Source organism: Malania oleifera, chromosome 12 (genome assembly GCF_029873635.1).
Source record: "Malania oleifera isolate guangnan ecotype guangnan chromosome 12, ASM2987363v1, whole genome shotgun sequence".
In the NCBI taxonomy this organism is placed as follows: domain Eukaryota; kingdom Viridiplantae; phylum Streptophyta; class Magnoliopsida; order Santalales; family Ximeniaceae; genus Malania; species Malania oleifera.
Window position 1 is genome coordinate 38,963,133 of NC_080428.1, and position 23,649 is coordinate 38,986,781.

The 23,649-nt window shown below is 35.9% G+C and overlaps 1 protein-coding gene across 3 annotated transcripts in view; it reads right to left on the reverse strand.

The window, feature by feature from the left end:
• Window positions 1-22,871, reverse strand: part of LOC131145097 (carboxyl-terminal-processing peptidase 1, chloroplastic) — a 51,939-nt gene extending 29,068 nt beyond the window's left edge. For 2 of the 3 annotated variants that reach the window (XM_058094174.1, XM_058094175.1), the window contains exons 1-3: window positions 22,388-22,848; window positions 9,453-9,572; window positions 7,318-7,455 (exon numbers count right to left, since the gene is read on the reverse strand). In XM_058094174.1, the coding sequence (XP_057950157.1) occupies window positions 7,318-7,455; window positions 9,453-9,572; window positions 22,388-22,783 (654 nt within the window). In that variant the 5' untranslated portion in view covers window positions 22,784-22,848. Of the gene's footprint in view, window positions 1-7,317; window positions 7,456-9,452; window positions 9,573-22,387 lie in introns of all 3 variants that reach the window. The other variant, XM_058094173.1, reaches the window with a different exon arrangement.
• Window positions 22,872-23,649: the final 778 nt, after the last annotated feature.

The following is a 23,649-nucleotide window of genomic DNA, read 5'->3' on the forward strand; positions in this document are numbered from 1 at the left end:
GTACAAAAATTTCTAAGGAAATTTCGATTTGACGTCAATTTTGATTTCAGTTTGAAAAATAATGGAAATCAGTAGTAAAGCATGGAATTCTTTTATGAAACTTTAAAAACGGTTAATAGACATAATAATGTAAGTTTTAGGACTAACATATCACAAGTTAAATACATCTATGTTGTGTATGAGGTGGAAAAATTGTAATATAATATGTGTATTAAACATATTTGTAAGACAATGTGCATTAAACATATTCAATTAATACAAATGAAATTCATAAATCATTGAAATATTATTTATTATACAAATAATGATAATTTAGACATGAATGGATAAATAAAATGTTGTTGTAATTTTATTTTTTTCATATAATTTCAAAATCCCTTGTAATAATCTTTTGTTTTGATAAAAAAAAAAAATTAAATTAAGAGAGAAATTTCACTTCACTCCCAAAAAGGGCCGTTAGTGAAGCTAAACATAGATTATTTAATAGTTTGTATGATAGATTAGGTACAAAAGAAGAGGAAAGAGATATATTTAAACTTGCTAAAGCTAGAGAAAGGAAGAACAAGGACTTAGGAAATGTAAAATGTATAAAAAGTGAGGATGATATTGTCTTGGTTAAGGACGAAGATATTAAAAAAAGATGGGGAAGTTACTTTAGTAAGTTGTTTAATGAAAACCAAATAGAAGGCTTAAATTTAGAATTGTCAAATGAGGAAAAGACTAAAAATATAAGATTTATTCGCAAAATTAGAGTTAACGAAGTTAAGTTTGCACTAAAAAAGATGAAAAATGGGAAAGCTATGGGACCAGATAACATCCCAATTGAAGTTTGGAAATGCTTGGGTGAAAACGAAATTATATGGTTAACTAATTTATTTAATACAATTGTAAAAACTAAGAAAATGCCAGATGAATGGAGGAAAAGTACTTTAATACCTATATACAAAAATAAAGGAGATATTCAAAATTGTAATAACTATCGTTGAATTAAACTTATGAGTCATACAATGAAACTATGGGAAAGAGTAATTGAACAAAGATTAAGGTTAGAAACGAAGATATCAGAAAATCAATTTGGTTTTATGCCTGGGAGATCTACCACAGAAGCTATTTATCTTTTAAGAAGATTAATGGAAAAGTTTAGGGAAAAGAAGAGGGACTTGCATATGATATTTATTGACCTTGAGAAAGCATATGATAGGATACCTAGGGAAGTTCTATGGTGGGTTTTAGAAAAAAAAGGTGTATGTTGTAGGTATACCGATGTCATTAAGGATATGTACAATGGAGTAATGACTAGTGTAAAGACTATAGATGGAGAAACTAGAGAATTTTCAATTACCATAGGTGTACATCAAGGATCTGCTTTAAGTCCTTATCTTTTTGCTTTAGTGATGGACCAATTGACTAAGAGTATTCAAAAGGAGGTTCCATGGTGTATGTTGTTTACAGATGATAATGTATTAATTGACGAAACTAGGGATGGAATAGAGGCTGAGTTAGAATTATGGAGAGAAGCTTTGGAATTTAGAGGCTTTAAGATAAGTAGAAATAAAACAGAATATATGAAATGTAATTTTAGTAATGATAGGAGGAATATTGGAGACAAAGTTAAACTTGATGATGAAGAAATAAATAGCACTTGTAGATTTCAATACCTTGGATCTATTATGCAAGCTGAAGGAGAAATTGAAGATGATGTAACACATAGAGTTAAAGCAGGTTGGGTAAAATGGAGAAGTGCTTCAAGTGTTCTATGTGATCGTAGAATACCCTTAAAATTGAAAGGGAAGTTTTATAGGACAGCTATAAGACCAGCTATGCTATATGGATCAGAATGTTGGGCGACGAAGAAACATAATATCCAAAAAGTAAAAGTTGCCGAGATGAGGATGCTTAGATGGATGAGTGGTATAACATTGAAAGATAAATTAAAGAATGAACATATTTGTGGTAAGTTAGGTGTAGCTCCTATAGAAGATAAGATAAGGGAGGGATGACTCAGATGGTATGAACACTTGCAACGTAGGCCTTATAGTGCACCTGTGAGGAAGAGTGACTTAGTTACTGTGGGGAGCAGTAGAAGGGGTAGGGGTAGACCTAAAATAACTTGGGAGGAGATAGTGAATAAGGATTTAATATCTTTGAATCTATCAAAAGAAATGGTCCATGATCGCATAAATTGGCGGAAAAGGATTCATATAGCCGACCCCACTTAGTGGGACTAAGGCTTGGTTTTGTTGTTGTTGTTGTTGTTGTTGTTGTTGTTGTTGTTGTTAAAATTTCAGCAAGTTACGCAAAGATTTCAAGATTTTGATAAATTTCAAATGATTCATAAAAATGATAGAAATTATGTAAGACGGAAATCGATTGCCATTTTGATTTCAAGGGTGATTAAAACCAGCAATTTCAATGGAAATTTTGACAATTTGATGGAAAATTTAAGACCATGGTGGAAAGTTCACATTCTAGGGAATGAAAGGATTTGTACAAAACATGGGCATCATATTCCCACCTACCCCCTATGGGTATGTTTCATACGAATCCTACTTTTTTAATCGAACTACCCTCACTATTTTCATAGGTTAGACAAGAGAGCCCCTATGATATAGTATTATCACATTATTATTATTATTATTATTATTATTATTATTTTATTTAAAATAAAAATTCTTAATAAAACGATATTAATATTATTATTGTGTCATAATAATGTAATATAATAGTTGATATTTAGACACCATGTTGCCCTTAATTATTTTGGTTAATTGGCTATTTAAGTGTTGAAGTTTTTATGATTGTTGAAGTTTTAGGACATGGATTTAATTACGTACGTAGTGTTAGTAGGTTTTTTATCTTCATACATTGTTTACACACATGTCAAGCATCTTCTTGAAATGCCTATCATGATTCCCATGTTGAACCAAATATTGATATGCGAATCTTGCGCACATTTCCAGAAATCTTACAATGCAAACCAAACAAAAATATTCCCATGAGGCAAGCATCCATTCCGGGAATGAGATTCCTAGAAATGACATTCCATGGGAATAGTTTTGATGCCGCAAGCCAAACGCCCATAAGGAATCAAAGGTACACCCTACTTCTCACAAAATTTGTCCAATAAGGCAATAACTAACAACTATTTAAGACAAACACACCATGACACTCACTCCCCGCATCCAATTCAACCCCCCACATCTTAGTCACCAAATTCAAACCACCTTCACCACTTTTTATACAAAGCAACCCTTTTGAGTTATTAAGGCTTTCTTAGGTGTGTAAGTCAATCAAGCCTACTCATAAGCTACTCAAGCTTGACTTGCGCTTTGTAACTCAATGCGGCTCGATTCTACTCGAGTTTGAGTCAAGTTCAATCTACTAAAGTTACTTAATGAGTTGATTTTGAGTCCTATAATACTGCTCGCAAGCCTAATTGAGTTTTTGTAATTTTGATACTTTTCTTATTATATAAATCATATAATATATATAAAGCTAGATATACATTGTTGGCCCACAACCTAGCAACTTAAGCTTTTAGGTTCTCACATTGTACCAAAGCTAGTTATCAGGAGGTCCAAGGTTCTAGTCTTGTTGCCCACATTTATTGTGTGGTGTTTAAATTGTGAGTTCATCTCTCCACATGTTGTCAAACTGCATGTGCAATGAAGTGTTAAAGCTTGATACATTGCTGGCCCACAACCTGACAGCTTAAGCTTTTAGGTAAAGTGGTGATCTAACAATATATTTGACACATATATTTGATTTATATAATATATATTTAATACATATACTTGATATTATATATACATTATACCATTTTATATTACTTTGATATTAATTCATAATCAAATCGAGCTTAATCAAGACAAGCTCAAGTTTTAAGAACTTGAAACTGAGTAGAGCTTAGTTTGTGATCTATCGAATACGTGTCAAGTTTTGAGCTCAACACTTTCAAGTCAATTTATCCCACTATGTCGACTTGGCTAGACTCGATTACACGCATAGGCTTTTTACGAGATAAAAATGTCAATATTATCACTGCTTAAAATTTTATTAGTACTAGTACTTGAATTAAAGCATTATTTAAAAAAAAAATTCTTTCTCAAATCAAAACCCAATTGCATCTCCCTTAAACAGCCATCATCCTTGCCACACCTAGCCAACGAGACTCATTTTCCAACATTGATATAATACTTGTGACCCCAACTTCTACCTACTATATTCGCATCATCTCCCAAACACCCACCTTGGATCTCGATACAACTTTACAAGCACCTGCTAAACTTACTCTGTAGAGGTAATGCATCCTTGACTGATGCATGCAACCACCAATCCTGTCCTCCCTGACTGGAACAGGTTATGGTCCAAAAGGGTCCTTTCTTGCCAGCTCAAACCATTGAAGTTGTTTGAATATCAAATATTCATACTATCTAAGCTTAGTAGTCAACATTCTCATAATTGCAACTACACCTGATTCCCAGACCAGTCTTGATTCCTTGCCACCCATTGACCATCCCCATCTCTCTAAATTTGGAGTGAAGGAGCAGCAAAACCATGGTCAATGCTTCAAGGCTAGCTGGGCCCACTAGCACCTGTTTGAGCATGCGGGGCTTGACCATCTCAACCCACAATAGGCCTCCGCATAATTGGACTGACCACTGGCATGACCCTTTAAAAACTGAATATGGGCACATTAACACCATAAAGCATTTGCTTCGGGCTTGTCTTTTTAAAACATATGTAGGCCCACCTGAGGAATTTAGCCTACGTTCCCATTACTATCCAAAAGCTAGCTCAAAATCCAACACAATTTTCAAATACCCAGACCCACTCCACCATCCCAGACCTGCCCCCAAGTCCCAACAATACCCTAGCTACCTAAAGAACATCCCATGTTATGATGTATTGTCCTTCTCCACTAGCAACACTCCACTGCACCTCCCACAAAAGCCTCTGTAGTCCACCATCACAACCTCATTCCAAGAACAAGATTCTCACTGCAACCCTAAGTAGCTTGAGCCATGCTTGTTTACACCTTGTGCTTGCCCATGACTGCTTGTCTTGTGCGCATTCATGGGGTAACCATCATGTGAATTCTGTAGGCTTTATTCTTTAAGTAGGGCATTGCCTTAGTGAACAAGGGGGAGTATGACTCCTTGGTCATATTGATGTTTCCTCATGCTTGAGCCATATTTGCATAGAAGTTGTTTAGGGGAGTGCAAGTGTTCATCAATCCTTGTATAACTCACAAGTAATTATAAATTTGTTTATCCTACTAGCCTACCACATTAAAAGCATGTTGAGTATGGAGGTGTAATAAAATGAATTTTGTGGCTTTATGACACTTGACTCGTGTTTACTTCATGTTTGCTTACCTTTTACAGCACACATTGTATTTGATGCTTGAGAACTTGTTGAAGTGGTAAATCCACGGCTTACTTTCAACCGACTAGTTAAGCTTGTGTCCTACAACTAGTGCCACATGTCCCTTCACACAGCATGATGTGTTCAACCCATGACACTAAGCCATCGACTCCTATACTCCTATACATAAGATAACACCAGTATCAACGCTAAAAACTCTTGCATAAAGCTTCTCTAGCTATCCCCTTTAAACCCACCTGTGAAAAACACAAAAAATAAAAAATAAAAAACAAAAAGTTTGCAATTCTAGCCCAACCCCAACTCCAGAAGCTTCCCCATCTTCATACATCTAACTATCCAATAGGTCACACTCCCATATCTAATACGATGAGAATCTTTCCAATCTACCAAAAACTGCGGATATCCATCATGGACCCACTTCACTGCCACCAAGAAATGATTATAAACCAGATACCGCTTGACCAAAAAAATAAAACCCCCTTCCCTACTTATCCCATGTCAGATTAAAGGATTTCCCCTCGAATCTGAACTGATCACTTGAAGCCTCTTCCTATCTTGGCATATGACAATGTCACGGACTCAAGGCAGCGATTGATGAAAGGGAATGTACAAGAGTGGAGAGAGAGAGAGAGATAGTGTGTGTGTGTGTGTGTGTGTGTGTGTTTTATGAGCCGTTTTGGATATATTTATATTTATATAACATGAATGATTAGAAAACTATGAAATGAGTATCTTAAAATTTCATTTACCATTACTTCCACACAACCCTGTGAATATAACAATATGATCAATCCATGCAGCGAAAGACGTTGAGGTCTTTCATTAATTTATTGCGCGATAAAGCATGTTAACAGTGAACTTAAAGACTGCTTGTGTTAAACTAGCAAACCAAGACACTGGGAGAAGTTGAGAGCTAAGGCACTAACAATATGTTAAGCTGCCACTGGACCCCAAAAGCTTGAGTTATTAGGGAAGGAACTAACTACATTTACCAGGCTAAAAACTTGTTTATTAAGCTGGTTGGAGTAGATGATGATAAGCAAAAGGCTGTTCTCTTCCACCAGCTAATGAGTGAGAATCCAATAAAGGAGACTCTTTGTGTTGTTAAAAGGCAGACTGCAAAAAAAAAAAAAATTGAATAGAAAAGATCGTACATTCAAAGTTGACACCAAGTGTATGAAAGGTTCGTTTTCTAAAAACAAAAAGAAACTCATGTATTGATTACTAACTCAAACACATCCTAGCTGTTTGCCTGAAAAAAAAAAAAAAAAAACTGTAGACTTCCTTTAGAAAATGAGAGTTTTTTGGAGTAAATTGTTCTATGATGTTCTTATTCAACTACAAAAATAGCAGCCAAATTCATGTTAATCCTCTTACAACTGCACTACCATTTTGGTGTAGACAAATGTCCCCATTACTTTAAAAATAAGAATAAAAAAAGGGACATATGTGGCCAAATGGGTTGACCATAAACATATCAAACTAGAATAGTGATCCAACGCAGAATATTGGGTCATTGGAGTTTCTCAGTCCAGCCAAAAACAATTAAAAACATTTAAAACAAATCATCTGCCGAAATATGCAGCAGTATTAATACCCTTGGAAGACAACAACAGATGACTATAAACCTCCCAAACAGAATGCTAGTGCATTATCAAAATTTTTAAATAAAATGGATTGTAGAAGTTATACAAGCAGTGTCTTGACATGGTAAGTCTGTGGAAGAAAAACATTAGCTGTGTGACAAAATTTGCATACTAGAGAAAAGAAAAATATATAGCTAGTAATTTATAGTATCATTGACCTTGATATACCAAATTAATACTGCAATATCCCTGCCACTTGAACCAAGAACAATTCAATCAATCTAGCACAAAAAGAGGCATATATACTAGCATTATGCATCTGTCATTTTGGCTATAAATGCACCTGTCTAACACCAGCTGAGTGGGCGCGACCATCCAATATAAGACCTAACACCTTCAGTTTCACACCTCCATTGTCATCTGCAACTTCCCTAAGGTTTATGCCGATCCCAGTCATGTCATACTTTGACATCTTGGAGAACTTTCATCAACAATATGATCAACATACGCCATGGTACATGAAACTGAAAAGTTCATAAGTAAAAACTACATGTTGATGCGATGAAATAATCAGATGACTGGAAGAAAATGAGAGGGGATGAGGGGGCAGAGGCATGGCACAACAAAAGCAATGTTTAACATTATTAGTGATACTTTATGATAATGCAAAGATGAAAGGAAAAAAAGAATTAAGAACAGAAGGGCAAAGGAGGAAATTCAAACTAGGGAGGAATGCAATCAGAAGATATAAGTTTTATGGACCATTGGGTTCAAGCCTTACAAAGTGGGATAGCCCCATCCCCCATCCCAAATCCCTTCCCACCCCTTCCTAAGATTAGAACTGAGACATCCAATATGAAAGTTCCAAGCTCTAACCATTTGGATGTCCCCTTTAGAACAATTAGAAGAAATAAATGGTCTACCTTTTCTTTAAATTGAGAGAGAGAGAGAGATATCACAAATTGAACCTTCCTAAATCAAGTCAAAAAGTCACAAACATTCATGGTATCTTTCACTACCGAGACATCTCAAAGTACCAGGTGGTCATAGCAGCAGAGTCACTTCCTTTTTAATCCCATAGTTAATTAACTCACTGTTCTTCTGTTTTTTTAAATACATCCAATTCAGTCAGTAAAACACTCTTCAGTTTATTTTTGAATATGAGGCTTAAGCAAGCATTGGCGTTCATCTTTAAAAAATTAAAAGAGATCTCTTATGCCATAGTTTTAGAGATTCAAGCATGGTTGTGTTCTCTCTGTCATTTTCTGGATATGCTGACCGCTTAATATCAACAAGTTCTAGAAGAAAAATACACATCAAGTTAACAAGCGTTCAGCACTAAAAACATGCTTATGGCTGATAAAGGGAGATTTGGAATTAAAAGAGCATGATCAAACCAATTTTAAGCACTCCAGCAAAGCCTTTTAGTTTCCAAGATGCAAACCAAAAGAAATAGAAGTTAAAGGTGATAAAACAATTGTTGTGAATATTGTTGTATGAAAAAATAGAGGAAAAAGAACAAAATAATCATCAGATTCTCCCACAACACTACAGGACCTGTTGACTTGTGGAAAACATTTTTATTTTCCATTTCCAAAAGTTTACTAAAATGCCAACTTGTTTTTCAGTTTCCCAACATTTGTATACAGTAGCTGAAAATGGCTTTTTCTTGTTTTCCAGCTTTTCTATAAAAATCTCAGAAAACAAGGTAGCAGTTTTGTAATTCTTTGGAAAAGCGAAATGGAAACATAAACTGTTTTCCACAACTAAAGAAACCCATAATAACCCAAGAGTTGACCTCAGGAATGAGTAATTCACAATGACCCATCTAAGAGTCAGCAAACTTTCTTGCAGCAGTAATTAGTTCTAATTTAGCTTTTTCTATAAGATAGCAAGTCTTGTGCTTTAACACCAATACAATCTTCTCCCTAATGTTCCTCTTTGCTATAAGCCAAAAATTAGGATACTGATCCTAAGGGAGAAAGTAAAAAAAAAAAAAAAGAGGCAGGCCAGAGCACAAAGCTCCCATGTATGCGGGGCTAGAGAAGGGAGAAAGTAATTTTTATTTAAAAAAAAAACTACCAAAAACAAAAAGTCATAGTAAACTTTTTTGTACCAATCTTCATTTCAAAAGAGACATTTTCTCCACAAGTGTTTTCAAAACCTATATCCGCGTCATGGGCGTAAGTATGGCGAAACAAACATCCACAAACACTAGACAACATATGTTCAGTGCCCAAAAGCATCCACAAACACTAGACAACATATGATACACTAGACAACATATGATCAATGCCCAAAAGCAATTCAATTAAAAGAAAAAAAAAAAGGCATATCATTGCAACTACTTAGAGAGTTAAAGTAGACTACTAAAATCTTTGCCATTAAGTTCCAGCAAAACCCACCATTAATCATAGGCCATTTTGTCAGACTTATGCCTAAAAACACTTGCAAAAAAAAATTAAGGGGAAAAAGTACCTCTTGAGGAGAAAGAAAACGTGTGTAAGAATCACCCAAGCCAGCCAGCATACGTCGGATGATATCATGAGCTTTTGATCTTGTCTGAATGGAAGTGCTTAAGATATCTTCTTTCTTTTGCTGGAAGCAGAAATGAATAAATTAACCCTAAACGGTCAAATACTGGAAAATCAACAGGTGCCCATCAATTAGAATGTGAAAATATAGATAACTACGAAATAATACCAAAAAATAATTATTTCCATCAATAACAATGACTAATTCAGCATAGAAATGACTTAGCATTCATTCCTCAATCAAAATTACTGTATGTCTTCAAATTTATACATTGTTTTGAAAAAGACATACTCAGATTGTTTTGAAAAAGACATACTCAGCGGGAGGTAGCTCACATCCCATTCAACATTCCTTCCCACCCCCCACCCCCCCTTTAAAGGTTAACCTGAGACCTCCAACTTGGAAGAGTCCCGAACGCTAACTGCCCCCTAGGGGACTAATATGCTCATAAAGTTTGGGAGAGAGTAATATATGCAGATAAAGAAATATATAAGAAACTGCATGTACAAATATAACAAATGAAGATTTTGGCAGTGAAAATATATTTATTTATATAAGCATTTTGAAGGAAAGACTACTGTTGAAATTTCAAAAAATGCCGTTGAACCAATTCCAAGTCAAATATATTATAAGAGCAATGGGTTCCTTCAACAAATTGCAGACTATAAGACAAAAGTGGCAACTTTTTTAAAACAAAATGCATGCATCTTGGAAAAAAAAAGGAGAGTCCACACCATTATCTCCTTTCAAGACCTCCTAATTCTCCTAAACAAAAGCCATCATGAAAGTATCAAGGCCAGGGGGTCTATCCCTACTCATCTTGAACACCATTTCTTTGATTTCCTCAGCCTCAAAAAGTCTCACTAACCACTATGAACTCACCTCAATGGGGCTCCATAAATATCCTCCACCATTAATCTATGTGGGAACTCCTCAGCAAAGAAATGTTATAGTAAAAGTTGGTAATCTCAGCTTCTATCAAAAAAAAGTTGGTAATCTCAGCCCTGACCTATAATTGCCTCCTCAATACATACCCTAAATTTAACTCCAATTCCTTGATGGCCTTTCCTACTCCCACATGCCAAGAAAAAACCAGAGTTGCAGTCCCCTTCTCTAACCCACTTTACCCTTGCTTTCTGTTGCCAATTCATATTCTCTCTCACTAAGAGCACCTCTAAATCATTACACATAGTGGACCTCCTAGCCCTAGCCTTCTTGTCTAACAAACCACACTCCTATAGCCTATCCAGCCTGACAATTTCTAAGAGAATGTTGTTTTTCTAACTTTTGCATTTCCAAATATATCTTTATTCCATTGTTTCAACTTCATCTTTTACAAACTTCAACTTCATTAATTTAAAACCCTCCCACCCCTAAATATGGCACTCACGCCACCACTCTTTCATTCTCCCAAAGAAAGAAATGTATCAACCACATGTTCTCAAAAAACAAAAAGGAGAGGGACCCAGTGGCAGCACGTTGGACTCAAGGAGGAGGAAACAATGGTCTAAAGTAGAACTAGGGATCATTACCTATACTAGATGAGGAAAAGTGTATTCCCATCAAGGTCTTAAATTTCGATTTCGACTCAAATTTCAAAGCTCCAAAAGTACGGAAATTTCGACTGAAATTTCGATTTCAATGTCAATTTTGATTTAGATTTGAAAAAATAACGGAAACTAGTAGTAAAACATGGAATTCCTTGTGAAACTTTAGAAATGGTTAACAAATATAATAATATAAGTTTTAAGACTAATATATTACAAATTAAATACATCTATATTTTGTATAGGGTGGAAAAGTTTTAAAATAGTATTTGTATCAAACATGTTTGTAAGATAATGTACATTAAATAGATTCAGTTAATGCAAATAAAATTCATAATTCATTTAAATATTATTTATCATACAAATATTGATAATTTAGACATGAATGATTAAATAAAATATTACTATAAGTTTATTTTTTCGTATAATTTCAAAAGCACTTGTGGTAATCTTTTGTTTCAATAAAATAAATTAAAAGAGAAATTTCACTTCACTCTTGAATCTCTCGTTTGAATTTCGACGAAATTTCATTGTGTAGTTAAAATTTTGAAAAATTTCGCTAAAATTTTGAGGTTTCGATAAATTTCGGATGATTCATTGAGATTTCAACAGAAATTATGCAAGACGGAAATCGGCTGCCATTTCGATTTCGAGGGGGACAGAAATCGGAAATTTTGACGAAAATTTCGACAATTTCGTGGAAATTTAAGACCATGATTCCCATGTGTTAGAAAATAAGAATCTATTGATACAAGAGGAGGCTTGTCTATCTCCTAATGCCAACCAGATAAAACTACCATTGTTTAAAGGAATATCGCTAAGCACACAGTCCCAAATGAGAAAGTCAAACCTACTCACATTTATAGAGATCCATGAGCCCCCCTAATTTATCTCTAAGAGTTGTGAATAATATTGAGACCCCCTCCCCACCACCCAACCTGAACAACAAAGGCCAAAGACACCTACTACCTCCTTAAAGAAAAGTTTTTTCAAGGAAGATGAGTTCAAGCCACAAACTAACGTGAACCACTACTTTCCAAAGAATCTAATCTATAACAAGCTCGACAAAGGGAAAGACCCCTCAAGTTGACCCTAAATGGATCCCATCCTTGTATCCTAAGCCATCAAGGCCCCCAAACGCCCCAAACATAGATATAGCCACCCAATCTTCATTTATAGAATCCTAAAGAAACAAAATGTCACAACTAGCCTTATTTACTAACTCCTTGACTAATCTCCTCTTACCCTGATCCCCTAGTCCTGTAAGGAAAGATGCTTTATTTTACACTACTTAGGGCCCTCAAAGACTTGCATCCCTTATCCTATTTAACTGACAACGCTAAACAGCTCCCTTCATAGATCCTTAGCTCTTTTCCTATCCCCAAACTCCACTTTGCTCAACCTAACTCTCCCACGACTAGAGTTCATCGAAACTAGATTGAGCTGGTCTAGGAGGTCTAAGTTGGTTATCCCACTCATCACCAAATAAGTCCACACTTTGGGAAGATTCCTATTCAATTGATTCCCTATGGCACAGCAATGACTCAAAAGTGTTTATAAGACTCCAAAAAGATAGTGGAATTAACCTGTGGGGCCTCTAGAACTTTGTTTTGCTACTCCATTGCTACCAAGATTGGGAAGGAATAAGAAAAAATGGAATTATCAATGCGTAGTTGGCGTGTACATTAAGCATCAAAGATATTTAGGCAAGGGTTTTTTTGGTTATAGATATCTAGAACTGCTTTACTCCAAATAGAATTGTCACAATCATTGTCAGATTCCAAGGTCTCCACCAAATATCTCTCCGGTTCTCTTCCCATTTCTACCTCCAATGTTTCACCTTTCCTGCATAAATGTTCAACCAGGAACCCTTGAGGAAGAGTGAGGATTGAGAGAATCCCCATCATCCTCTTCTAGGCTTGCATCAGATTCTACTCCCTCCGAACTAGCTACCTGCTTCCCCTTCAATGGATTGAAATTCCCGTCTCCTAAGTGCAAGTTTGTCTTCCTATGAGCTTCAGAGAGCCTCTGCAAAATCTGATCTCTGCAGCTCCCCTCAGCGAATTCACCCTACTCCCCTCGTCTTTCTTGTTGGAAAAAGCCATGGCTTCTTTATAGGCTCTATAGGTAGCGCCTAATGGATTGGGCTTGGGCAGCCTTCTTAAAAGTGCCTCTTTTTAAGCTATTTACAATTTTAGACCTTGTTTCTTGGCCTCTTTCGTCTGCCATGCCTAAGCCCAACTTTCGAAATGTTTTGGGCCTTCCCATAGCCTGGAGCAAGCTGGTACCACCGTACCATTTTAGATGGCCCAAACTAGAGCTTGAGAATTTGAGTTTTTTCTAAAGACGGATAACTTACTCTCCATGCAAATCCCCTATGAAAGTATATTTCTTGCTTTCTTTTTTAGGGACTTTTCCTTTCCTGCCGAAACTTGCCTAAGGTCCTCATTGCCAATGTAGCAGAGGTGTGATTATTGAGAACAATGGCTGATTCTTGGGCTTAAAATTTCTACCCACATTTGATGAGCCAAAATCATCGCAGTTTGTTGTGAACTTCGCAAGTGCGCGAAATCGTAACAAGTAATATAGTGATAAAGAAGGATGTCAAACCCACAAGGACTATTTACCTATTAACTAATGAAATTGTTGTAATTCTAAATTATTTGAAAATCAAGAAAAGTGGTGGATTTTGAATCTGAAAAAATAAAAATAAAAATAAAACAAATAAAATTAAATCAACTAAATACTTAAAAAGGAAGAAGATTTCATCACAACTCCGACCATGGTATTATCTAGATCTTCTCAAAAAGGAATTTTACTCTTGGAACTAGTCACCTTGATCGCATAAAATATTCATTGAACTGAAGTCTCTTTGATGTGATCCATTAGAATTTAGGTGGCAATGTTGAATGTTTCCCTCTTGATTAACAGTCATGCTTGAGATATTGAAAGCCTACGTATCAAAAGTGTAGTCTATGCCCCAATATTTACTTCATTTGCCTTTTTCAGTCTCCTTAAAACACAGATGACTACTCCCACTTTGCACACCAAGAAAGGAAGCTGCTTTAGTGTGGGGTTGTGATCCCTGATGAGGTGATGAAAGAACTTTCTTTATAATCTCAAAAGGGGTAACGAAGGATATTTTGTGATTTGTGAAAATAGGAGAACAATAGCCATTGTTCACTTACGACACGTTTAATTAGACTATGAAGCCACAGCAAGAACTTTTAGATTTATGCAATGTCATCCAACTTGCTTTTGTTTGAGACCATAGCTAATGAAGCATTGGAATTCTTCAAATATCAAACCATGCGCAAGAACATATCTGATGGATTGGTTTTGCATTGATGACTTCATAACTTGGATTTTCCCTTGAGTTGATGGACTCCTCTATCATCCGAAAGGAATATTGAAACTAGGGAATGGTAGGATAGAACAAGTGATGGATGGATGGTATTGATGCCCCATTAGCGATGGAAGGCAACTTTTTCTTTCGAAATATGGTGCAAAGGTTGAATTTTCTAAAGAAATGGTGGGTTAAGATAAAGTATGGAAGACGGATTTTTGTATCAAACAAAGGATTCAAGCATCTCTCGCACCCTCAAGGTATATGTCCATGCCTAATGTTGGTATTTGGAGGGGTGAGCTTCCCTTTTTCTAACACAATAAAAGTTGGTTAACCCTTTTGTCACCACCTCGTAAAATGATACAGTGCTCAAGAACTAGGGAATCTTGTAAATGCTTGGCCATTTTGAAGGATGTATTGAAGATATAGTTTGCCAAAATCACCGAGATTACTTTTCTACTAATATGATGCAAAAACAATTTTTCAAATAATGTGTATGCAACATGAAAAAGAGGATGAAATGCAAAACAAGCAAAGTGCCCACCTCACAACCAAATAGTGGATATCCTAGGAAATTCTAAGAAGCTCACTCCTACTAATGCCCGCTTTAGCTTATAAACGGATGAATGTATGTTTTAACTAAACCCATGAAAAGAGATATGCCTAATGAGATAATGGGTGAATAAATGGATGAACGAATGTATCCATCTCCTCAAGAGTGATTGGCTGTAAGCATAGTTTCATGAAGCCAATGGATGGATGGATGTTCCTATTTCAAGTAATTTCAAGAATGAACTAGCGTAAAGAACACCCACTAGTTAAGTGAAAAGAAGAATGATTAAAGGAATTGCCATTATCCAAAACAAATGAGCGCAATGATCATTGGATGCTCGCATGTTGGGCATAGATGGATCAATGATGAGTCGACACTCACTGGCTGAACTTGGACGGAGGAACAAGGGATGGATGATCATGCTCGTAGATTGATAGTAGATGAGTTTAGGCTCAAACACTCAAGATTGAGCCTTGATAATAGATTGTCACTCCTAGGTTAAGCATAGATAGTAGCTCAAAGATGTGATAGATGCTTCTAGATTAATCATATATGATGAATTGATGCACGTCAATTAAGGAGACAACTGACAACCTACACTCACAGGTTGTAAATATAAGGACAAATTGATGAAAAATGCTCAAATGTCGATCATAATAATGGTATGTGCACATGTTCAGAGGTTGAACATAAATGATGAAATGATACTCCTTAGTGAGAATTGAGAGATAAGTGATGATATATGCTCGCAAATTGAACATAAGATATTGAGTTGATAGATTGATATTCCCTGGTGAAGCATGGATGATTGAGCAAGGGTAGATGCTCACATAAGGAATTTGGATAGATATACAGTCACTACTTGAGAATTAACGAACAGATGCTCATAAATGGTTAATCAAGCGATGAACACAAGGGGAGATGGTTAAGGTTGGGCATAGGTGGATGAATAAGAGCATAAAGAGATGACAGGTGATTTGCCATTCAAAGGTTGAGTGTATATTGATGTATGCTTGTAGATTAAGCACAATAAATGGACATTTGGATGTTCTAAACGGAAATATGGGTGCTCACATACTAATTGATTGTTGGACGCTCTCAAATTGAGCATGGACAAATTGAGCATGAATGGAAGCACGCTCACAAATTGAGCATGTAAGCATAAAATAGATGAACCTATGGATGCTCAATATGCATGCATTATTGCCCATAAATTGAGCATGGATAGATGGATTGATGGATGCTCTCAAATTGAGCATGAACAACTATATGCTTGCAGATTGAGCATGCAAACACGATGAACATATGGATGTTCAAGATAGATGTATGGTTTCCCATAGATTAAGAATGGATGGATGGACTGATGGATGCTGTCAAATTGAGCATGAATGGTTGGGTGTTCACAATGAGCATGAAAGAGGAATGGGCACTCTTAGTTTGAGAATGAATTGATAGATACTCGTATATTGAGCATGAATGAAAGTTACCTTAGAGTAAGATGGTTGATGAATATTCACAAATTGAGGATAATCGGACAAATACCTTCAGACTACGAATGAATGGTAAACACTCAAGATTAAGCATGAATCAGAATCTCAAACTAAGGATGGATGGAAGATGCTCAAAGATTGAGCATGGACATATGGATGCTCAAGGTTGAGCATGGATGGATAAGTGCTCCTAGATTGAGGTACGGGTGCTATCAAGTCAAGTATAAAGGTATGGATGACCATGGAGATAAAATGCTCTCAACTGAGCATAGACATATGGATACTCAAAAAGAAGGTTTAGGTGCTCACAACATGAAAGGTAGATGCTAGCAGATTGAGCATGGACAAATGGGTGCTCTTAGTTGGAGCATGCATGGATGGATGCACACAAATTGAGCATGAAGAGGGAATGCTCTCAGGTTGAGCATGTGTGCTTGATAGATGGATGCTTGAGAAGTTTTCAAAAGGGAAGATAATCAAGACTAAGCATAGGTTGGTAGTCATATGTTTAGCATATACCTTGAGCGAGGATGGATGGGTCCTCCCAAATCGAGCATAGGGTGATGATTTGACGCTCAAGATTGAGTTTAGGGTTAGATGGTGTATGATGTATAGTGCCACATCTTTATTGCACAATCTACCTCAACCCTAGCTCTATACAAATGGGTGAAACATATTGCACTTTAGAAGTCACCAAACTATGGCAATCAAATGTTTAAGCATTCTCAAAAGACAAATAAAAAAGAACTATAAGTTGACAGTCACATGGAGAGGAAAAAGTCTCTGTTCAACTAAATAAAACCAAATTAATTGGTCTCTAAGTTAAACCTAGGGTCCAAGGAATCAATAATCAATAGTCCGCGTACCAGAGTCAAGTTCAGGAGTATGGTTGTGTAAGGGGAAGATACTAGCACCCTTTACACACCCATTCCACAAATGGTACCTACTAAACCACATATAATCACCGAAAGGTCTGAAACAAATCAATTGTCCTTTAATTATTTCTTATTACCCTTCCATTTGATATTTTTCTACCTTGCATTCCTCACAGTAGTTTGAAATGGAATGCAGGGCTTCCCTCACCTCAACAAAACCGATGAAGGGTGCTAGTGCATCCCTATATGCCATCCATCATTGGATTAAGTAAATTAGGGTTTGTTGAACTCAAGTTAAACACAATCAAGCAAAAGCAAGCTTATTGAAGAAACGAGGTACACCAAAACAAACACAATATCACATATAAGTCCAAAAGTAATAAAACACCTCAAATCACTCCACAGAAATCTCTAAGGCAATAACAGGAAAAAAAAAAAAAAAGCAACTACATATTGCTATAGATGAAAAAAAACACAAGCCTAATATTACTCTGAACTAAGAGGGACTACTTAAGGAAGTCAAAATGCATCTATCCTAACTAATGAGATTTAAATCCTTCTAGAACAACCAAGGAGACCCAATATACTAATTTTACGTAAAAGGAAACATTTTGATGGTTCAATTTTATTTCCCTTTTTTGCAATTCTTGACATATAAGAAGCCCTAATCTAGCACTCAAAAGAAAACCCTAGACACTCCAACAACCTTAGAACGTAAAGGAATTAATATGGAATTTTTTTTTAGAATTTTTCATTATTTTTATGATTTTTTATATATTTTTCAATTATTAATTAAACTCACAAAAAGGATTTTTTTTTTAGGCTTTTTAAAACATATTTCTCTTTTTTTTGGATTTTTCAAGTGATAACAATACTAATGATTAATAATAATAATAATGACAATAGTAATAAAAATACAATGAAAAATGACCACACCCATGCTTAAGATAAAACTAGATTTTTTTTATATTTTTATGTATTTTTTGCATTTTTTATGTATTTAAATTTATTTTCTACTAACTATCAAAAAACATGAAATCATAAATAAAAGGAAACCAGGCTCCCACAAAATCTTTCAACCAGTTCGAGTCTTCTCTTCCTCAACCTCAAGCCAAGCTAAGGTTTCTTTGAAACCCTAGCGTCTGCAGCACTGCTTTAATCTGGCCATCCTCTGCCACCAAACCTGTGTGGCGCCTCTCGCGGCCTGTCAACTGTCACCAACTCTCTTTGTCAGAGCCGTCGAATTGCCAAACAGTCGCTGAATCTGCTGCTAACGCTGCTTCTCCTCCTCCCCCTTCACCCGATCAGCCATCATGGCCTCTGCCCGTGCTTCTACCAGCGTTGCTGCCATGCCAGTGGCCAGACCCCCCAGCCACTCTCCTCTACCATGCACGGCCTTCTCTCTCTCTCTCTTTCATGGCTGTGCTTTGTGGAGGTTGGAAGAAAAAGAAGATGATGAATATGGAGGGTAGGATTTATGGCGATGGTGATCATAAAGATGGGGTAGCTTTTTCTTCTATTCACGATTTGTGTGATACTGTGAGGATGGGAATTATATTTTGATGATGAGAATGACAGAGAGGGCTGCAACTATAACGATTTTTTTTTTTTTTTGTGGATGATGATCTAGATAATGAAATCGTGAGGATGGGTAGGCCATAATGGATGAAGGTGATGATGGTGATGAAGGTGGTTGTATAGTGAAGATGCTTCTCAAATCATGTAAATCCCAAAATCATGGAATCAACATACAAATAACAATTTTGAGTGTTCAAGCCATAGGGATCTACATCAAGAATCAAGATAATGAAGCTCAAGTATTAACATGGCACAAGAACACACACACACAACCCAAGAGAAAAAAAAAATGAAATTTTGATCATAAGATACAATTAATAAGGAGATAAAAAGTAGCTCGTACCTTGAAATTTCTCCAAATACTTCTAAGATACACCAAGATAACCAAGAAGTTCTTCAAATCTTCTTCCTTCTTCTCTTTTCTCCTTTTCTCCCTTTCTCTTTCTCTAATTGAATGTAAGTTCACTCTTCCTCTCCTTATTGAATGCAAATGTCTCTTTCCCCTCTTCAGTCTAATTGTGTGTCTTGGGAGCCTTAGCTTCCTTTTTACAGAACGAAGCAAGCTAGGGTGTTTGGGCACTCGTCTCATTATTCTATCCTTAAAAAACTTAAACGAGTCATGATATTCTCTTATTCCAACTAAAGTGTGAGTAAACAGCCCTAAAACATGAAATTGAAGCTCAAAAATGCCAATATGCATGCTAAAACATTGAAAAGGAAAGAAAAACCCTAATTGATTGCTCTTGACTCACTTTTTGTTGCTTAATGGTCCAATTAATTATGAATTAACCCAATTATTGGCTAAACTGACCCCAAAGTCAGATGTAGCATATAAAATATGCCAACCCAGGCATTTATGAAAACAATGCTCAAGGTAATATGAATTAATAAGTGCATATAATGCTCTAGGGTCTTAATTTGATCCCTACAAAGCCCTTTAAGCATGTAAACTTATCTTCTTCCAATTTCTTCACATAAACTTTCTCTTCAAAGATGCCATTCGAATAGCAAACTTCATATCCATCTGAAAACTACTCTAAGAATTGTATACAACAAGAGAAACAATCATGCATACTATATCCAATTTGAAATTAGTGCAAACACCTCAAGATAATCAATACCTTCTTTTTGCTTAAATCTTTTTGCTACCAATTTGCTTAAATCTCGGAGACCCACCAAAGCACGAAAGCTAGGATCTTTCATAAAATGGATTCCTATTTGAAGAGTGCATAACCGCATGGATAAGCTCATACTAACCCGTCAATTTGGGATCCAATTCAAGATTTTCCTTGGGAGGGATCAAAAAGGAGTTAAAATGTAATAATATCAATTCATACAGAAGAGAAGGTTCTCTATTGATACAAACGCTGTACCTATGGGATAGGGAAAGAGGAAGAGGAAAAACCGAAGATTTCACATGGTACTTTTGAACGAAAAATCAATTTGATTTATTTCATACCCTTCACTCAATGAGAAAATGGGTCAAATTCTACAGGATCAAACGTATGGGACTTAAGAAATGATGGAAGGGAAAAGATAGGGGAAAATAAGAAAATAATAAATAAATAAATAAATAAATAATAAGTAATAAAAATAAAATGAAATAAAAGAACCTAGATTCCAAATGAACAAATTTAAACTTGAAAAGTATAATCAATGACAATTTATTCGTAAGTTAATGGGTCGAACCGCCACAATCTACAAATAAAGCTAACACCTTCATATGATAAATCATTATTATAACCAATGTGTTGGCAAGTGACACTAATGCTACTAATGTTTAGATGACTAAACAAAAGTAGGCAATGCAGTAAAAGATGGTGGATCACCAATTGGCTGCTCTCTGAGCTTATTGGAATTAAAATAAAGAATTTCTAAAATGTTTTGAAGGTTTCTCTAACTCTTTGATAATCCAATCCTGCGTAGGCATAGGCAACACACCAAATGTCCAATTTTGGGCTTCCAAAAAGCCCTGTCCTTTCCTCCACAACTCCTCCTCCAGCACTCATATTTGTAGTAACCATATTTTTACAATCATGGTGAACCGTGAACCTAAGATTTATCATGCCTTTGAGTAACACCACAGCCTTGTCCTTTTTTCAAGCCTCATCCATAATTTTCTCTCTTCTATTAAATCGTTGATTTCTCTAGGTTGATTGTAGTTGCTTGGGATTGACTATGACTGACTCGTCTGACCAATCATGTGATTTTCCATTCAACTATTGCTAATGGGCCTACAATGATACCAATAATACTTTCTGGCAACATCCCATCAAAATATTATAACTCTTCAATAGCAGTCCCAATATATTCATACCCATAACAAGAGTCCAAAAGATTTTCTCCATAATCTAACCTTTCTTTATCTTATTACTATTGGCTTTCATCTAATTGACAATAGTTAATATAGGTGAAAAATAATTATAAATTGTTTCTAATTTCTCATGTGCTAAAGATAATTTGTAAAGTCAGCAACCACACCCAAAAATGATTAGAATTAGTCTCTAATTTCACAATGTGCAAAAGCTAGTTCTTTCTTTGTAAAAAGATTGCAACTGCACCTTTTTAGTCCATTCATTACCCTAATATGACATTGATAATCAATCCCACACCTCTTTTGTCATTTTTGTGTGCACAATCTTCTCAAAAAAAATTTAGGGGTAAATAACATTAAAAAAAAACATCAACCCTTGATTTTTTTCTATCTATGAGCACTCAACATTGCTAAGCATGCGTCGAACTTGCTTCATCTAGGACTCTTTGTAAAGTAAGCTTGATCTCCAACATTCCAAATATCTTATAATTCTATAAACACTTCCCTTTGTATTTTCTGATACTGGATGAGTACATGTGGGCTTCAAAATAATTAATTTAACACAAAGAGTAATAAATCACATAACCAAATATAAGAGGTAGTATATATGAGCAAGAAAAATGCATTTCTTCATTCAAAGGAGATGCAAACAACTCAAGAGGCAAAAATCCAGTTCGGAAAAGGACAAGACATTGTCCACATCACATTCTACCGCCACATGAAACTCAATATATGGGATTTTATCCCTTGTGACTCATTCGCCTCAAAAGAAATACTGTCAACGAATAAAATGAAAGCATTAAAACTTGGTTTAATTTCCATATGCATTTGCTGATACTGTCCATGGCATTTAGTGGACGGGATTTTTTTAGAATTTTTAGAGAACATAAAAAATCCAGAAAAAAACCTTAATACGGCAGCAAAGTACTCGATCGCCAGATTAGCAGAAAAAATAATAATAAAATAACGAGTACTCAAGCAAGCATACCGGTAAAAAAGACCACTCCGAATTACAGAAAAGCAGGTGTTGGAGTGCGCAAGAGGGGGAGGGATAGTTTCAACTTTCAATTAAAAACAACGAACAATTTTACAATAAAAATTTTTTGAAAAAAAAAAAAAAAAACTGCAGAGAGCGATACACGCGCGCACACATTGGCACGCAGAGAGACAGTTACCAGCCAGAATTCAGGGGACCATCGATGGCTACCAGCGTCGAGGAAGCTATCATTGACGACCTCCCAAGCTTCCTCAACAATCCCTTCGTTAGACAAAAATTCCGGAGCTACACGAGACCTCTCTTCTCCCTCATCATCGCGACAGTACTCAGACGGCGAAGCAGCAGAAGCGCTGAGGCTTCGAAGGGAAAGAGGCTCCAAAGCAGCGGAAGAAGGAGGAGAAATGAAGAGACTGATGGAGAGAGCCCCCGTCAAGGCACGAAGTAGAGTCTTCTGAGGCCAATTGAAACCACCATTGCTGTTGTTGATATTGCAGAGAAAAGGAGATTTTGAGGTTGGGGTTGAGGTTGGGGATGGAGAGAGCGCAGCCGAGCAGTTGCAGAGGAAGACCCTCATCCTCTACCCTGCTCCCAGAAAACGGTTGGCTGGAAGCCTAAAGAGGAGTGGAGCTGAGAGGGGAAAAGCGAACTTGGGATTTATCGTCAATATTACACTCCACGACTTCGTTTTATAGCGGTGTTCATTTTTTCCCTTTTTTGTGCAATATCCAAATCTGAAACTATTTCCCAAAAATTCTTAAATTCAATATATTAATTTTTCATTTTGTTGACCCTACAAATATGAATCATAATTCAACAATCTCTACCTTAGTGAAAATGCATCTCTTAAAGCTTTTAGACTTGTACCTCCACTTGAAGTTGCACATCATTAATTCAGCAAGTAATATGGACTAAGTTCAAGCAATTTTTCTCCTTAATAACAACATTTGTCAACAAGTTAGCTACATTTTTTTTCACATAACCACTTTAACTAATTAAATCTTATTAGTGCCAAGCAACTCTCGTATTTTGTAATATATGGCTAAAATGTGTTTTATTTTGGCATGATAAACTTGATTCTCTGCTTAATAAATAGCATCCTAACTATCATAACGTGAATGAATAGTTTGTTGTTTTAGGTTAAGTTTAGTTATCAATACCTTTAACCACATAGTCTCATTTGTAACCTCTGTCACTGTTATATTTGCATTAGTGGCAAATGATGCAGCAATTGATTGTAACATAGGTTTACAACAAGTAGGTTCATTTGCTATAGTGAATACATCATTTGTGGTGGATCTCTTATTGTCCAAATTTCTTACATAATCTACATAAAGGAATCCTTGTACGGAAGTTGATTTTGTCATGTACCAAACCCAATGCCCAAAATTTGCAATGTCCTTCGAATACTTGAGGACCCACTTTTCAAAGCACTCTAATGCT